The 14,784-nt window shown below is 37.1% G+C and overlaps 1 protein-coding gene across 1 annotated transcript; it reads left to right on the top strand.

The window, feature by feature from the left end:
* The first annotated feature begins 585 nt into the window (after nucleotides 1-585).
* Nucleotides 586-6,340, top strand: LOC108782663 (uncharacterized). The gene is made up of 7 exons (XM_018550983.1): nucleotides 586-780; nucleotides 1,027-1,102; nucleotides 3,830-4,033; nucleotides 4,366-4,473; nucleotides 4,593-4,808; nucleotides 5,273-5,593; nucleotides 5,665-6,340. Exons 1-7 carry the CDS (start codon nucleotides 704-706, stop codon nucleotides 5,743-5,745), a joined length of 1,083 nt encoding a protein of 360 aa, XP_018406485.1. The 5' UTR covers nucleotides 586-703; the 3' UTR covers nucleotides 5,746-6,340.
* The last annotated feature ends 8,444 nt before the right edge of the window (nucleotides 6,341-14,784 follow it).

Here is a 14,784-nt window from a genome sequence, read left to right on the forward strand (position 1 = left end):
ATATTTATTTACTGTAAGTATCATAAATGTTTAGTTAGATTGACTATTAAAAAAATATATATTCGGATTCAGTAAGTCTTCTTTTTAGCGATCATTCACGAAAGTGTGCATATAAATGCATATGAATGTCCGTAGTGTAGCAAGTTTAGATCCGTAAATTTGCTAAGCCCAAATGACTTTGCAGATCAGTCATCCCTACGGAAACGCAAAACTTAAATGGTGAAGACATCTCGTGGAACATCTGTCAAATTTTGAGCAAAATCCGCAGCAAACGTGTGAATCATTTTCAGATAAATTTTAGAACTTCGCGATATTATCCACGATAGATACAAATTCAGTCACTGAAAACGTACGCGGTTATAAAGTTTAGAGAACGAAAAGGACTCTCAAGACATGATGAACGTCAGTCGGTGGTACAGAACTCGACCTACACGATCAATACAAGCTTCAGAGAGGAAAGTACTACCATCTCTTTCGGCTTCCCGGAAGCTCGTCATCAGACCGATGACTGCATATTTGCGCTTTATGCTCTAAATTTGTTTGATCGATACAACAAAATTAAATACCTTCAGTCCATATCGGCAATCACTACAGGATGCCAAGAACGCAATCGTGGCTTAATTAAATATTAAAAAATTGCGTCAGTTGAAACAAACTCATCGATCTATTACGCAGTGTAGAAAATATCATAAAATTGTTAAAAATGTCTCATCCATCAAAATTGAAACAACCCAGACATCGTCATTTAGTGCAAAAGCTACGTATTATGGAGGGAACAAAGTATGTCGAATAGTACAAAAATAGAATCAGTATAAAAATATTTTGCAAGCGTTAGAGATAAATTTTACTATTAATCATATAATTTAATAATTCATTATTATATCAATTAATTAATTTCTTTATTAAGCACAGTATCTCATAGAAAAAAATTCCTAAAATAAATGTATATTTCATTAAGTTATTCCATCAAAAATTAATACAAAATTTCTTGCTATATATATTGCATAATATATAACCTCGCTTCAGATGGGACCGTCCTTTTCCTAAATCGAAGGAGTACTGGAAGAGGTTTTGCGACGATGAAGAGAAAAGGTTAATTAGAGTAAGAAACTCCTTTCCAAAATCATCCTACCTTCCTATCATTCCTATTTTGCGCGATTTTGAAACAGATGTTCGCGATATCGTAGATTCTTCCGTTCCTCGAAGCTTCGATGAAAACGTACTTCTCGTAGATCTAAAATCCTCCGAAGCGCCGGATATCATTTCAACAAGAGATAACGAAAGTTTTATTTCTAACGCAAGAGAGCCAATAGTTAAAATCTCTCCTCCCACACCAAAGAAACCATCGAAAAATAACGCAATCAAAATCGCTAGGACAAACGCAGAGGAACAACACACGCTTGTTACTATTCAAAATAAATTTACAATGAAAAAAGTGGATTCGTATAAAGAACCGGAGACGCTTGATGCTTTTTCCAAAAATTCTATCACATCACATGACGAATCGAGAGATGGAAGAGTGTATTCAAAGAGGACGTGTCCTTTTCACAGATATGAACCCGCGATGAAAATTTTTGACGACGATATCGAAAGATATTTGACGGAAGATCCGAGAGCAAATGTGTCGCTGGGAGAAAAATTGAACAAATTGCCAGACGTGCAGGATGCATCTAAATATAATAAAGATAAGAACAGAATAACTTCTGTCAAAAGTAAGAAGATCAAAAGGGTTACTGTTCCACGAAAGGAGTTGGAGTATTATCTAGATAATACTATTGACTTAACCGCAAGTGGAACTGCAAAGATCGAATCTAAAAATAAGAAAAACAATATACTAGACAAACAATACAATTTCAGATCTGACATTCGTACATTAAAATTTAAATTTTCTCTCAACAAAAAGTTTACGAAAGAGAAGAAGTCCATGAATAATTTAAAAATTGCATCGTCGTTTCCGAAATCATTTCAATCCCAAAACAGAATTAAAAGAATATCTGGCAAAGTAATAAATCAATCATCGAATTTACGGGCTCCTGAAATTCGAGAGAAGCTTATCGATGAATTAGAATGACAAGATACAGCACCCAATCTTCAAATGGAATTGGAGCAGACGATCGATAATAGAACGCAAGAATTCTTGAATTATTCTCAACGATGCGCATACGAGGCATTGAAGCGCTTGACGCTTAACAAAAATCTGAATTTCAAACCCAAAATGTGGGAGGAAACGTCGTTGAGATCGCGCGCTTCCACTGACAGATCGATAGGAGATACGGACGAGTCAGACGTGGCTGAGAGTGAAAGTCTTGAATCCGAGACTCACAGCTCAGAATTTCCTTTCTTACGCGAGATGCAAAGAAGATTGAGAGAAACATGGGCTGAAAATATCGAAGAGCAGGGCGTTAAATATAAGCTGTTAAAGTCAAACTCCGACAAATCCTCCATGGTTCCCGCAAAATCATTGACGAAGTCCGCCTTTAGCACGAAGTTTGCTAAGTACGAAACCCGGGAAAATCGTTCGGCGAAACTCCTAGACGCTATTCCGAGGATTTCATGCTTTCGACGCAAAAACTGTGATAGGTGCTTATCCTGTATGCATAAATCCCTGCGGAAGGCGAACGAAACCGAAACTGTCTTCTCGCGAGCGTCATTGCTAACGGAAATTGAAGCGAAAGACGATAGCGAGTCCAGCTCCGACGGACTTCCGGAATTTCGCAAGGAATTGCAGAAGATATTATATTCTCAGAGAAAGGAAATTCTGAGATATCCAAAAACGGTTGAGGATGGGTCAAGCAAATCAGCGTCGCCGTCGCTTCAAGTGGAACAAGAAGGTACCGAGATTTCGATGCAGATTGAGCCAATTCAATCTAAGGATAAAACACCAAAATCCATTGAAAGTCTGCTATCTAAAGATCCGAAGAGCTTGAAGGCCACCTCCAGCTCGATTTCAATATCGTCGGACATCGAACGATCAAAAATTTCGTCCTCGGAGGCACATACCTCCGACGATGAGACATCATCCCCGTTGGCGCTCGATAATGATCCATCCCAATACAAAAATATGGCGCCTTGTCATTTACCCACGGTCTTGCTACCCAGCATGGAACCCTTGCGAGCTTTGAGACACAAAAAACCGATCACCATGGAGTCACGAATCGCTCTAATGGAGACCGCGACTTCGATGAAGGAGAAATCTGACGATGAATATTACGATGACGTAGAAACTGAAGAGACAACAAAGGAAAGGCCGCCGTCGAAAACAGCCAGTGGGAAATCTGAAAAAGCTGACGAGGAGAAGGATACGCTCTCGAAGACTCCGAGTGCCCTCTTAAAAGTTAAGTCGCACCAACAGCTGATATCGCCAATCGTAGAATCTGCACGAAAGAACGAGCTGAAGAGAGGATACAGTTGCGCGAGCATCAAGGATTTATCGAAAGATTCTACGAGACGTACGTTCGAAATTCCTCGAGGCGAGGAAAAAGATGGGCGAGGAAAGGTAATCCCCTTGGAGGAGATAGATTCCGCGAAAGGGTCGACTTCCTCCGATTCGGTGAAAGCGGAGAGGAGCGTGGAATTACCGCTTTTGACGGTCGCCGAAGTCTCGCGATTTTTAGAGAAAGCGAATCGCGAAAACGTGTCGGCCACGATCATGCTGGAGAGCTTGGCAAACGAATTCTCTTTACGAGTGATAAAACAACACAGCGCTGGCATGATGGCGACAAAAAAGCGCGCTAAATTAGTCGCGAGATTAACGAAGTTACTGATGGATTCGCAACGTTATTTGTACCCTGATAAATTCCCGTCTGACCTTGTTTTCTCCACGAAACAGCCTCTCGCCTGCAATTCCCGTCTGCTGAGACATGCCTTGCCGCTCAACTCGTATAATCTTATCGCCCCATTATTGGGCATGCCGAATTGGTATCCGAAAATAACCGTACAAAAAGAGGCGACAGTGCATTACGAAAAGGAAGAGGAAGAAGAAGAAGAAAAAGAAGAAGAAGAGGCGGAAGGCGCGATTCCCTTCGATTTGATTGTACGTACATATGTTCTGCAACTATCAGATATTTTATATATCAAATATTATAACGAATTTATGTAGATAGTTTTAAGAAGAACCTTGTCGCGTAACTTTTAAATTTTTAACATTATATTTTCATGATTATGAATTCTAATTAATTTCTTTTAATACAAATTAATTAAAACTAATTGGACATTACATTCTCGCTACGTTATATATTTTTTATATTCGATAAATTGATTATATAAATCAAAAATGGAAATAAGTCTCTTATTTAATACTGTGAGACAGTACGCTTTGTCCGTTTGAGAGTTATTAGTTGAAGGTAAGCTTTTATACGCCCGCAGGTGCATCCCCCAACGACCAAAGACATTTCGACGAACGGAGATGAGCATAAAATAGGTCAAGCCAGATCGAATCCTTACGCTCTCTTCTTGAAGAAACCGCGGCGCAAGGTAACGACATCGACAACGCGATATAACATTATCAGTCTTGTATACGCTAAAATCTATAGCTTCTACAGATCCACGCGAAAGGTTCTTTGGTTTCTTGATACCAAAGCTGATCGTTACAGGTTGTCACTTGGCGTCCTTTAACGGCGGCCGATCTTAAAGGCTACGATCCCGAGGCTACTCTTGAGATGAGAGCAAGAAATATTACGAACAAGATATGCCGTGACTTCTGCGATTGGCTACGCAGTTTAGGTGGCACCGACAAAGTCATCGACGAGGAAGTCCTAGGAGATATGTTCGAAATTGACTTTACGGCTGACGCCAGCAGAACGATGGAGGTACAGATAGAAACAAAGTGCATAGACGCATAGGGTATTGCGCTCCCGTAAATGCGTTCTCGCGCGTGCACGCGATAGTCCTACAACTGCGTAACATCATAATGCGATGCATGATGTAACAACGATAACACGCACTTTGAGCGGTGAACCGCACAACGCGGGATTTGAATTATAACTTCAACGCGTGGTACTAGAAGGCTGACCTGATTGCATGTTCGCATTTCTCAAATAAAGCTCGTCGAGTTTCTCGTGGAGAAAATAATATTGTATTTCCTCTCTCTCTCTTTCGATAGAAAGGAAAAACACAAATTAACGACAGAAATCTAATTTTTATATAAGATTGTTTTTTTGTAAATTTATCATCTTCGAAAATGTCAGAAATTTTCATACCAAAAAGAAATTTTTTTTTAATATTACGCTGGATGGAGATAAAAAAATAAAATATTCGATTATATTCGAGATAGATGTCAATGAGGGAAATGCCGATGGTACCTGACGACGTTGCCGCAGTGAGACAATGTCCTGATGCAAGTGAACTTGCCATGACCAGAAAGCATCTGATCAGAGACGCCAAAGCCGAGAGTAAACCGGCCAAAACAATGGGCTTTGGTACCGCAATACCTTGGAAGTATCGGTTCGTACCGCCCAAAAATCGGGTGAGAGAGAAATGGCTACAATGCGAAAATGTGAAGCCGGATCTAGAAACGATGGACGTGGCCTGGAAAGACATAACGCATCTGGAGAGCGTCAGGTCTTTCGCAAAATGGCTTAACGAACGTTCGGAAGTAAGTATTGTACATAGGCAATTTTTTTACTCTAAACAATTGCTTCCTTCATCTTGTCGTTATATTTTCAGACTTTGCTACCGGATGCATTAATAACCGCAATGACCATCGATTCTGCAAAACATATCATTGACGATGACACTTATACGTAAATAAACGTCAAGTAGATTTAGCGGCTTTAAAGTCCCCGTCAGAGTCCCGACTCGTCGATAAATAATTAACAGAAGCAGGAGAGATCGGTGCTTGGAAAGAAATTGCCGATAGACCCTCAAAGTTCCTGCATACTGGCGCCAAATACGTTCGTGTAACCGATACGACCGCATGATGACACGGCGCAGAACGCCCATTTCCTGTATGCGGCGAACGGTTAACCTCCGTGTAGCCGCCGTGAACGCTTCAATCGCAAACAATTCCCGGGGAAATTTCGACAAACGTTCAATTACGGGACCTAATTTTCTGCTAATGATCGCCACGTTTCACTAGCCCAACGTAACGTAGAAATCAAGTTTCTCGCTGGGTTCCTACCTCGAATCAAAATGTATGGATCATTAAAAGGCGCGAACGGTTACCGGGCCATCATTCCTGATTTGGCGTGTAGATTGGATTAACAGTCCGACTTCTGTCTCTCCTACTCTCCCACGCACTCCTATATACACACGTACACGCACACATATACCCGACAAATTAATTCATTGGCAACGCGGCGCACCGACTAATACTGTATTTCGCTGCACCAATTATTATCGATCACTCAAGTCTCATTGCATTGAACTCCATTAAATACGTGCACGTAATAACTGTAATGTTAATAATGGTATTTCTATAGATTAATAATAATCTCTTATCAATATAGAAGAGATATACATATAAATAACTCGCAAAACATATGTTTCTCTTCATATTGAAAACAAAAATGTCCTACGGCGCTTGACACTTCCGATATTTCTCGATTTCGTTTAATAAGCCGAACGCCATTGCAAAAGTGGCATTTTACATTATCACATAAGTGATAAGTAATAATATGTAAAGCGATCTTATAAAAAAAAAAGAAACAAAATGACAATGGCAAATAATAAAAAGCATGGATACCTGAAGCTGAACCATAGAGCCGACGATCTCGCATCGACGAGTTGTCTAGCGAAATAACGCAAACGAGCCGATGAAATATTGGAAACGTATCACGGACGCCGGATGTCCTGACAGTACTTCTGCTTACGACAGAAAACGCGCCTTAGACTCACGGCAACAGCGGTAGAGAAGAGAAAAAAAGGGGAAAGAAAAAAAGGAAAGCTCGCCTCATTCGGGATACATCTTTCTTGTTACGACGTATCTGCCATAATTTTTTTCACGTTTTTCCGCGGAATACCACGATTCAAATTATATCGCGTCAACGAACGAAGAGTCATTACGAGGCATCAGGGTGACATCGTGGCTAAAATCGTGGATAGAGCTTTTTGCCTCGGGGATACAGGTCAAAAGTAAACGAGAGAGATGAAGAAAGGAAGGAAAAAAAAAGAGGGAAAGAGAGAGAAAAAAATAGTCCAGATTCAAAAGAACGATACGCGTCGGTTGGGTTTGCCGCATGCTTCAAATCCGGTTCTTCTCTGTTTGCCTTTAATGTTTATTTAACCTTTTTTTTTCTCTATATGTACGCCGGAATACGAAACGTGAAGCATTATTCGCGCGAGCGTTTTGCTAAATATTTGCATAAACGGTGGCATTTAGACATGGCATGCCAAAAATACATGATTAACCCGTTTTCCTCAGACACTTCGTTTTTCCGTTGACTCTTTTCGTCTGAGGAAATTTTTTAATTACAATCAGACATTAATCATGCAATCTTTATTGTGTCACTAATTATATAAAAATTACATAGATTATTTATTTTAAAATAATGACTTTAAAATCAGAAAAGTAGTTAATTAAAGAATATAAAGTTTAATAAAAATTAATAGATTACATTAATGTAATTATAAATAGATACATATATTGGAAAAAAATTTAGTATTTTAAACAAAACATTATAATTAAGGCATTTTTAACAGCTACACATTTTTCATGTAATAATTACGTTTTAATTAGACATCTAAGTCTAATTTAAAAAACTCCACGTTATTTCTTCATGCAAATTACTAATCTGTGGACTATTTCGTAAATACAGATTGCACAGCTTTTATATGAAGCAAATGTCACGCCGTGTAACGACTCTGAAGCATCATGTTGGACTAATTGTAAGAAATGGTAAAGAAGAAATCAATTTTGGAAATTTTTGTCGTTTTCAGACTCTACCTCACAAACACATATTAATGAGTAAAGGTACTTTAATCTTAGAAAGGAGAAGAAAGAAAAGGTAATTGTTATACAAAAATTATATAGTTTCGTCGATAATATAGAAAATTTTAGGATCCCCAAATATTTAGTTAACATATAACCCACTAAACTATTTAGATGGTATAAACAAATATTTTTATTCCGTAAATGTTAACCAAATATTTCTATTTTTTTTAAGTTTCATAGAACAAAATAGTAATCTACTATTACACACTAGGAAAAATATTTTGTTTTTTGCTGTAACAAAATACTGAACAAAAATATTTAGTTACATCAACTGTTTAGTTAGTATAAATCAATATTTTTATTACTTACAAAGCTCTAAAAAGTGTATTTTACAGAAGCAATTATAAATTGTTTTATATAAACACAATTGATTCCTGTTAAAAGATATCAATTTTAGCAACTTATTAATCTTTTTTTTCAAATGTAATCACTAATATAATTAAGATATATTTTTCGACGAGTCTTCTTACAGAACGATAAATCTAAGAAAAAATAAATTATTTGAAGAAAAACAAATTAGCATATTTTTCGCTAATAATAACAAAACTGTTCAGTCCTAATACTAACGAGGATATTGCTGTAAAATCTCAAACTTGAAAGATATATCCCTTAGTATCTTTTTTTTTAACCCCTTTTCCAAGAAAGGACTGCCAGTGAGTCACGAACTTTACGAGAAAAAAGTAAACGAGGGAAAGAGGAGCTTTTAAAAAGGAGACAGAAAGGGAATCGGAAGCGCATCGTGGGTGACTCGACGGTAGGAGGAGAGAGGGGATGAAGAGAGAGTTTAGAGTCATCATTGGCCATTGGCCATCCGTTTCGCTCCACTTGCGACGAAGGATCTCGCTCGACCGAGAAATTTAACAAGGCGCACGCTCTCGACTGACAATAGCCAACTTTCCTGTCCCCCGCATACCCGGGTTTTAATTACTTCAATTTGAACCCCGAGTTTGCCTCGCGACGAATACTCCGGCCATCGAATCTCACGATTTTTCTGTTCGAATCGACGAACTATCCGCCACGAAAATAGAATACCTGATGAATTAGACAAAACTATGTATTAATCCACCACATGTACAGACATTGCTCAGACAGATTCTCATACAAACGTGGAGTCTCCCATTGTTTTACGATTCAGTGATACATGCACAATTATACATATATTGCACATATATCGTAAATTACGAATCAGATCAGTGGATTTTATCATATAACAGTACTCGTTCGAGTCACGTCTTTCGATCGTGCGTTATCCGCCAACGCTTTTATTGATTTCGATCACCACTATTTAATATATTATCAATTGTTTATAAATTAAAACTAACCTATGATTAAATTTAATTTAAGTCCGATTTCAATATAAGATTATAACTTCAATCACAGTTCAATTATTACTTTTTATCCTTTTTTAACTCTAAGTCCGGATCTTTATACAAACAACAATAGTGTTTGGTGTCAAAGCGCTGTTGTCTGTATGAGGATCCGGGCTTAGAATTAAAATAAGATAAACAGTAAGTTAAACTGAAATTAAAATTAATCTCTTATATTCGTATCAATGATTTCGACTAAAATGACGAACGTATTTCCAAGATCGGACAATGTCCACGCAATCGTGCCATTCGTGCCTTGCAATTTTCCCTCACCTTTTTTCCCGCTTCACCTTTTTTACGCGCACCTTCATTGCGTAATATACCATGAATGTAAAATAAGATGCGGCCGCTCGGTGATTATCGTTATCGTTATTGTGCGGCGCACCCTTGGAAAAAAAAAATAAAAAAACGCCTCCGGAAATAACACTTCGGTCACTTTATTCAGTAGCGTCGCACATTTTAGACTAGCAAAACGCTACCCATGGTGATGAAACTCGCAGGGGATCGATTCTGTAGCTTGAAACAAGATGAAAATTACAAAAATGAGCGAATTTTTTTTTTTTTACTAGAATATTTATAATTTTATTAGTCAATACCTAATAAATTTGCTCACTTTTGTAATTTTCATCTTGTTTCAAAATATACGCTCGACCCCCAGGTGTGCCTTTGCGCATATATTTCTAACAGCCAATAAAGACGTGACACTATATACTGCCATGTTGCTGCGGTTATATGAATTAGGCGTTACATATCGTTAACATTTTACTTATTTTTGTTTTTAATTATATTTTCTTACAATATATAATATAATTAATTTGGTTTTATGTCTTATTGTAATAAAAATTGATTTTTTGCAAACTTTTTACTTTAATATTAACTTTTCTCTTTCGGGAAGCGAAATATATGTATAATCATTATATTTATAAAAATATATACTTCTGAATTCTTCATTCATATGATCATTTTTACATGTTTCTAATTGACAAATATGTACTCATTTTAATCTCTCGAACTGTTATTTCAAAAAATTACCACGATATATAATAAATCTTTAAATGACCGTTTTGGAATCTGCGCAGAACATACAAAATTCGTCTCGAGAACAAGCACACCTGACTTCCTTCCACCATGACCCTGCTGATATCGAGAGAATCCTAAGTGCACGAGTAATCGAATCGATCGATATCGCATGTTTTCCTTTTTTTGTTTTACTTTTTCTCTATTTCCTGTAAAAATACAGGGCGCGATCCAGGTGTTTCACACCTCGCTTTATCCTTGAATTTTCTACGAATATTTTAATTCTTTAATTTTTCACATCAGGTGTCTCTATGTAACGATATAAACTTCCGCTAAAGAGAGATCCATTTGAGATTAATCGCAAAACATAAGACATTTTTATTCAAACATCATTTATCATTCGTGGTTTATAGCTGCATAATTTTAAAATCTCAAAAGTTTCATTTTGGATCTTAACGAACGTCACGAGTTAAAATAAATGACAGAAGAACAGGAAAAAGTTAAATCTATAATGTTTTTTTTTTTGGACATTAGCTTTGTACTTATTTTATTATTAGCTTGTATTTAATTATACTTTGAAAACTATCAGATTTAACATCAGGCTATAAATTTTCACTTTGTTGGTGTTAATATTAACATCAACATAATGTGAGTTTAATACCATAAGTGTTAAATTTTAAATTCATACCATAACGGTATTGATATAAACACCAGGGGTTATAAATCCACACCATAATATTAACATCAACACGTGAGAATTATATAGACACCGTAATGGTGTTAAATCAACACTAATATTTTTTGTGAGGTAATATTTCAAAACAGTAATTCGCGGATTGCAAGATTTCGTAAAATTATTCGAAATTGACAAAGAGATCCTGGTTAGGGTAATATTTTTTGCAATAAATTTTTCGCAGGTTTTGAATTGCTCATAGTATCGTTATTAAATTGACGCTCAATTTAATTGTGATATTATTACTTTAGCTACTGTTTATGACTAAAAGCGCGCGTCGGTATATGATTATGCTTTAAATCCGACAGTATAAGCGGCGCGTAGTTTATATGACTAAAAGATGTATATTTAGAATTTACATATAAAAGTATTATTAAGCACTAAGATCTAGTCTCGATATTGGCTCTCTTCTTATTCAATCGACAAAAGAATGAAAAATTCAGAAGACCAAGGAAGATGTGACGATATTCTGCACGTATGTCCATCATATAGATAGGGAGCTGCGGGGCGATCCGCTTCGTTACCTTCGCGCAATATACGACAGAGAGCAAAACACATGGTCGCACGCACACCCATTCACACAAATCAGACGAGGAGCACTTCCTGCCGGCTATTCGTGCCCGTTCGATCTATTGTCATAAAGTTTCGTGATGGTGTGCTCGTCGTCAGCGCGGCACCTACGTAAACGTACAACCGCAGCGGTGGAATAAACGCGCGATAATTCATAGAAGCTATCAAATTGAAACCACAATGCTCACGATTTCTGTGACATGCCTTTTTTTTCTACTCCTATGTATTTCTAATTAAATCTTTAAATTTGTTTTTTGTACCCTTGTTGGTTATATCCAGAAATACAACACACGTTACATATAAATGCCAATCAAATTTTTGAAGACATCTTTTTCGATGGTGAGATTGCAATTTTTTCTGATAAGATCGTTAAGATGCATAGTAGATGATCTTGTAAGAACGCGTAAATTAAACAGAAGATAGATGAAATGTATGCGAAGCGAAGTAAGCAGTTACGTAAACAGCACAAGATAAATGAACTTGCAATTTTTCAGACCTTTAATTCATTAAATAAACATGCTTTGCGCGCATATCGTTACGTATATTTCTCGAAACTTGCAACAATTTTCATTTATATCAATTTCGAAGTAGCATCATTTTCAAAAGATTGCTATCGATCGGGGCTTCATAGTAACATCAGTAAATTGTTTTACTATTATTATTTAATCGTTTAAACTAATTACTAAGTTTGTCGAATAATTCTGTCGAGCCAAAGGGAAAAGCAGCACGGTGCAGAGCTCGCCACGATTTACCGTCGAATTCGAGGAACTCTGTGCGACGCGATTTCGTGCAAAGGATTACAGCTCGTAATGGACTTCGTCCAACATCCGGTCGTATCCGGAAGGCCGCGCCCGTCACGGTTGCCCCCGACGTCGTTACATCAACCGAGCGGCGCGACGAGGCGCACGATTCTTCTGTTTCGCTCGTGCGTCACGTAGCATTATTGTTAAAACTATGCTGTGCCGATGGCAACTATATACGATTCACCGCGCGACAGTCTACCGATGTCCTTTGACCTGTTGAGATTCCAATAATAAGCAGTGCGAGAGCGACGAACAAAATTCGAACTGCATTTTGAAATGAGAAAACATCGATCGACTTGGAGGAGTGAAGAATTTTAATCATTATTATAATTATCAGTGTACGTTCCAAGTGTTTTGTGAAAATTTGTATATACATGTTTGATAACTTATTTAATTATAGAGACCACGTTAATTGCGAGAAGAGAAGCTTGAAAACGATCCTGTAATGCTCGTACCTTACTAATCAATATTGACAATGTAATTTCTATATACCTTTCTCGCGTCCTTTCTACGGTTCGGTACAGATGCATAATCTCAATGACCGAAGCAACAGCGCATTGCAATGAGAAGCAGTGAGCCGTTCCACTAGTGTGTGCGAGAATGGACATTAAAGTCTCGTAAGCCGCAGCACCGCAAATGCACATTTCTCCGACTGTTAAACGCGACGAGACGTACTACAGAGGAAACTTTACGGCGAAGCGATTCAAGCAACGTCGAGGACACGTGACCGAAGAGCTTCGTCCGTTAAACGTAAGCAATTAGACTGAAATATAAAAGAAAAGACGCGAGGAAAAAGCGTAAAAAATGGTTTCTCAAATCTTTCGCTCGATTTAACCAAACCCTCCGATAGTATTCAGCTCTTCGTTATTTCATAGTGTTTACAGCTCGATAACAAGTACTGACGTCGTTCAATGTTTCACAAGTACCTACATTGTCTCGACTAATGGCTTTTCAATCACGTTCGCGTATTCATCTATTTTCTTATTATAGTTTTCAAGTCTCAAGTCTACGTAAAATTAATATGTTTTCTATCAACTTCATCGATCCGTTGAACAATGAATTAATATTAAAATTGCAGGTCATGTCAATTTTGACCCCGCTAATTATATTTCAATTTTTTATTTTTTTTATTAGTTATACATCAATATAGAATAATAGAAATATGTGAATATAATACAAACCTAACGATATACAAATAATATCAAAATAACTTTTCACTAACCCCAAGAAACAAAAACAAGGATAGGAAATTATACTAAAATGGCACCTACGGCAGTTTTAGTGGAGTACCATCAGCATTCTAATATTGTAATAAACTTTCTCTGCACTCTAAATTTTTGGGAATGAAATTTCATTCCCAAAAGTTTCAAAAAGGGCTGAAGTGAATTTGTTCACTCTTAGGCCATGTTCAGATTCCCACCTGAATGCTCCCTGGATATGCCATGTCATCCTTGTTGTTTACCGAACGTTAAACAAGGATGACATAACACTCGAGGAGCACCCAAGAGGGAATCAAAACAGCCTTTAGAAAATGAGAATCACTCCAAGCGAGAGTCAATTTTCAATTTAGTCAGTCTCTCTCTCTCTCTCTCTCTCTCTCTCTCTCTCTCTCTCTCTCTCTCTTTGCAGAGAAAATAATTTTACTTTCCGAAAGAAAAGACTGAAATTTGACTTTAACAAATGTTATAAGTTCAACTCCCTTACATCCGATCTTGACGAAATTAGACTCATTTGATATATTTTGCACAAAACGAACGAATCTGGCAGAAAAAAAGTATCAAAACAATATTGATCATTAAAGTTGATCTTGTTAGATTAGGAAATTCACTCGTTAAAGGAGTAAAGTGAAATATTCACTACTCTTGCCAGACTAACTCAACTATACATATATCATTTTTCTTGAAGTAAAAAATTTATTTTATTTACTCCCAAAAATTTAAAGTGTAAACCGATATTTTGCGTTTCTTGGATAAATTTTTTATTTTCCATCTTAATCATTTTGATGATTAATGAATAAAAATTTCAAAATAATTTAGACTCAAACAAGGATGATTTTGTTATCTATGTACACATCGCGATTTGCTAAAATTTCAGTTTAGTTAGAGCGATCGTTGTTAGCGCGACGATTAATGTTACTATCGAATTAACCTTGGGTTAAGCCGTCGTGTAAATGGAATTGCGAGACGACCGAGCGAATTACCCGGTCGCCTCTAGGGCGGATATTACGCTGCACCGAATTATCGATTGTGAATTCAAAAAGCGGGCGCGCAATCGGAGGGAAGTCTGAAGCACGGAGGCTTCCATGTACCGTCGAATACTTCGAAAACTTATTACGAACGAAGTCCCAATTAAACTTCCCCCGTG

Source organism: Cyphomyrmex costatus, unplaced genomic scaffold, assembly GCF_001594065.2.
Source record: "Cyphomyrmex costatus isolate MS0001 unplaced genomic scaffold, Ccosl1.0 scaffold132, whole genome shotgun sequence".
Classification (NCBI taxonomy): domain Eukaryota; kingdom Metazoa; phylum Arthropoda; class Insecta; order Hymenoptera; family Formicidae; genus Cyphomyrmex; species Cyphomyrmex costatus.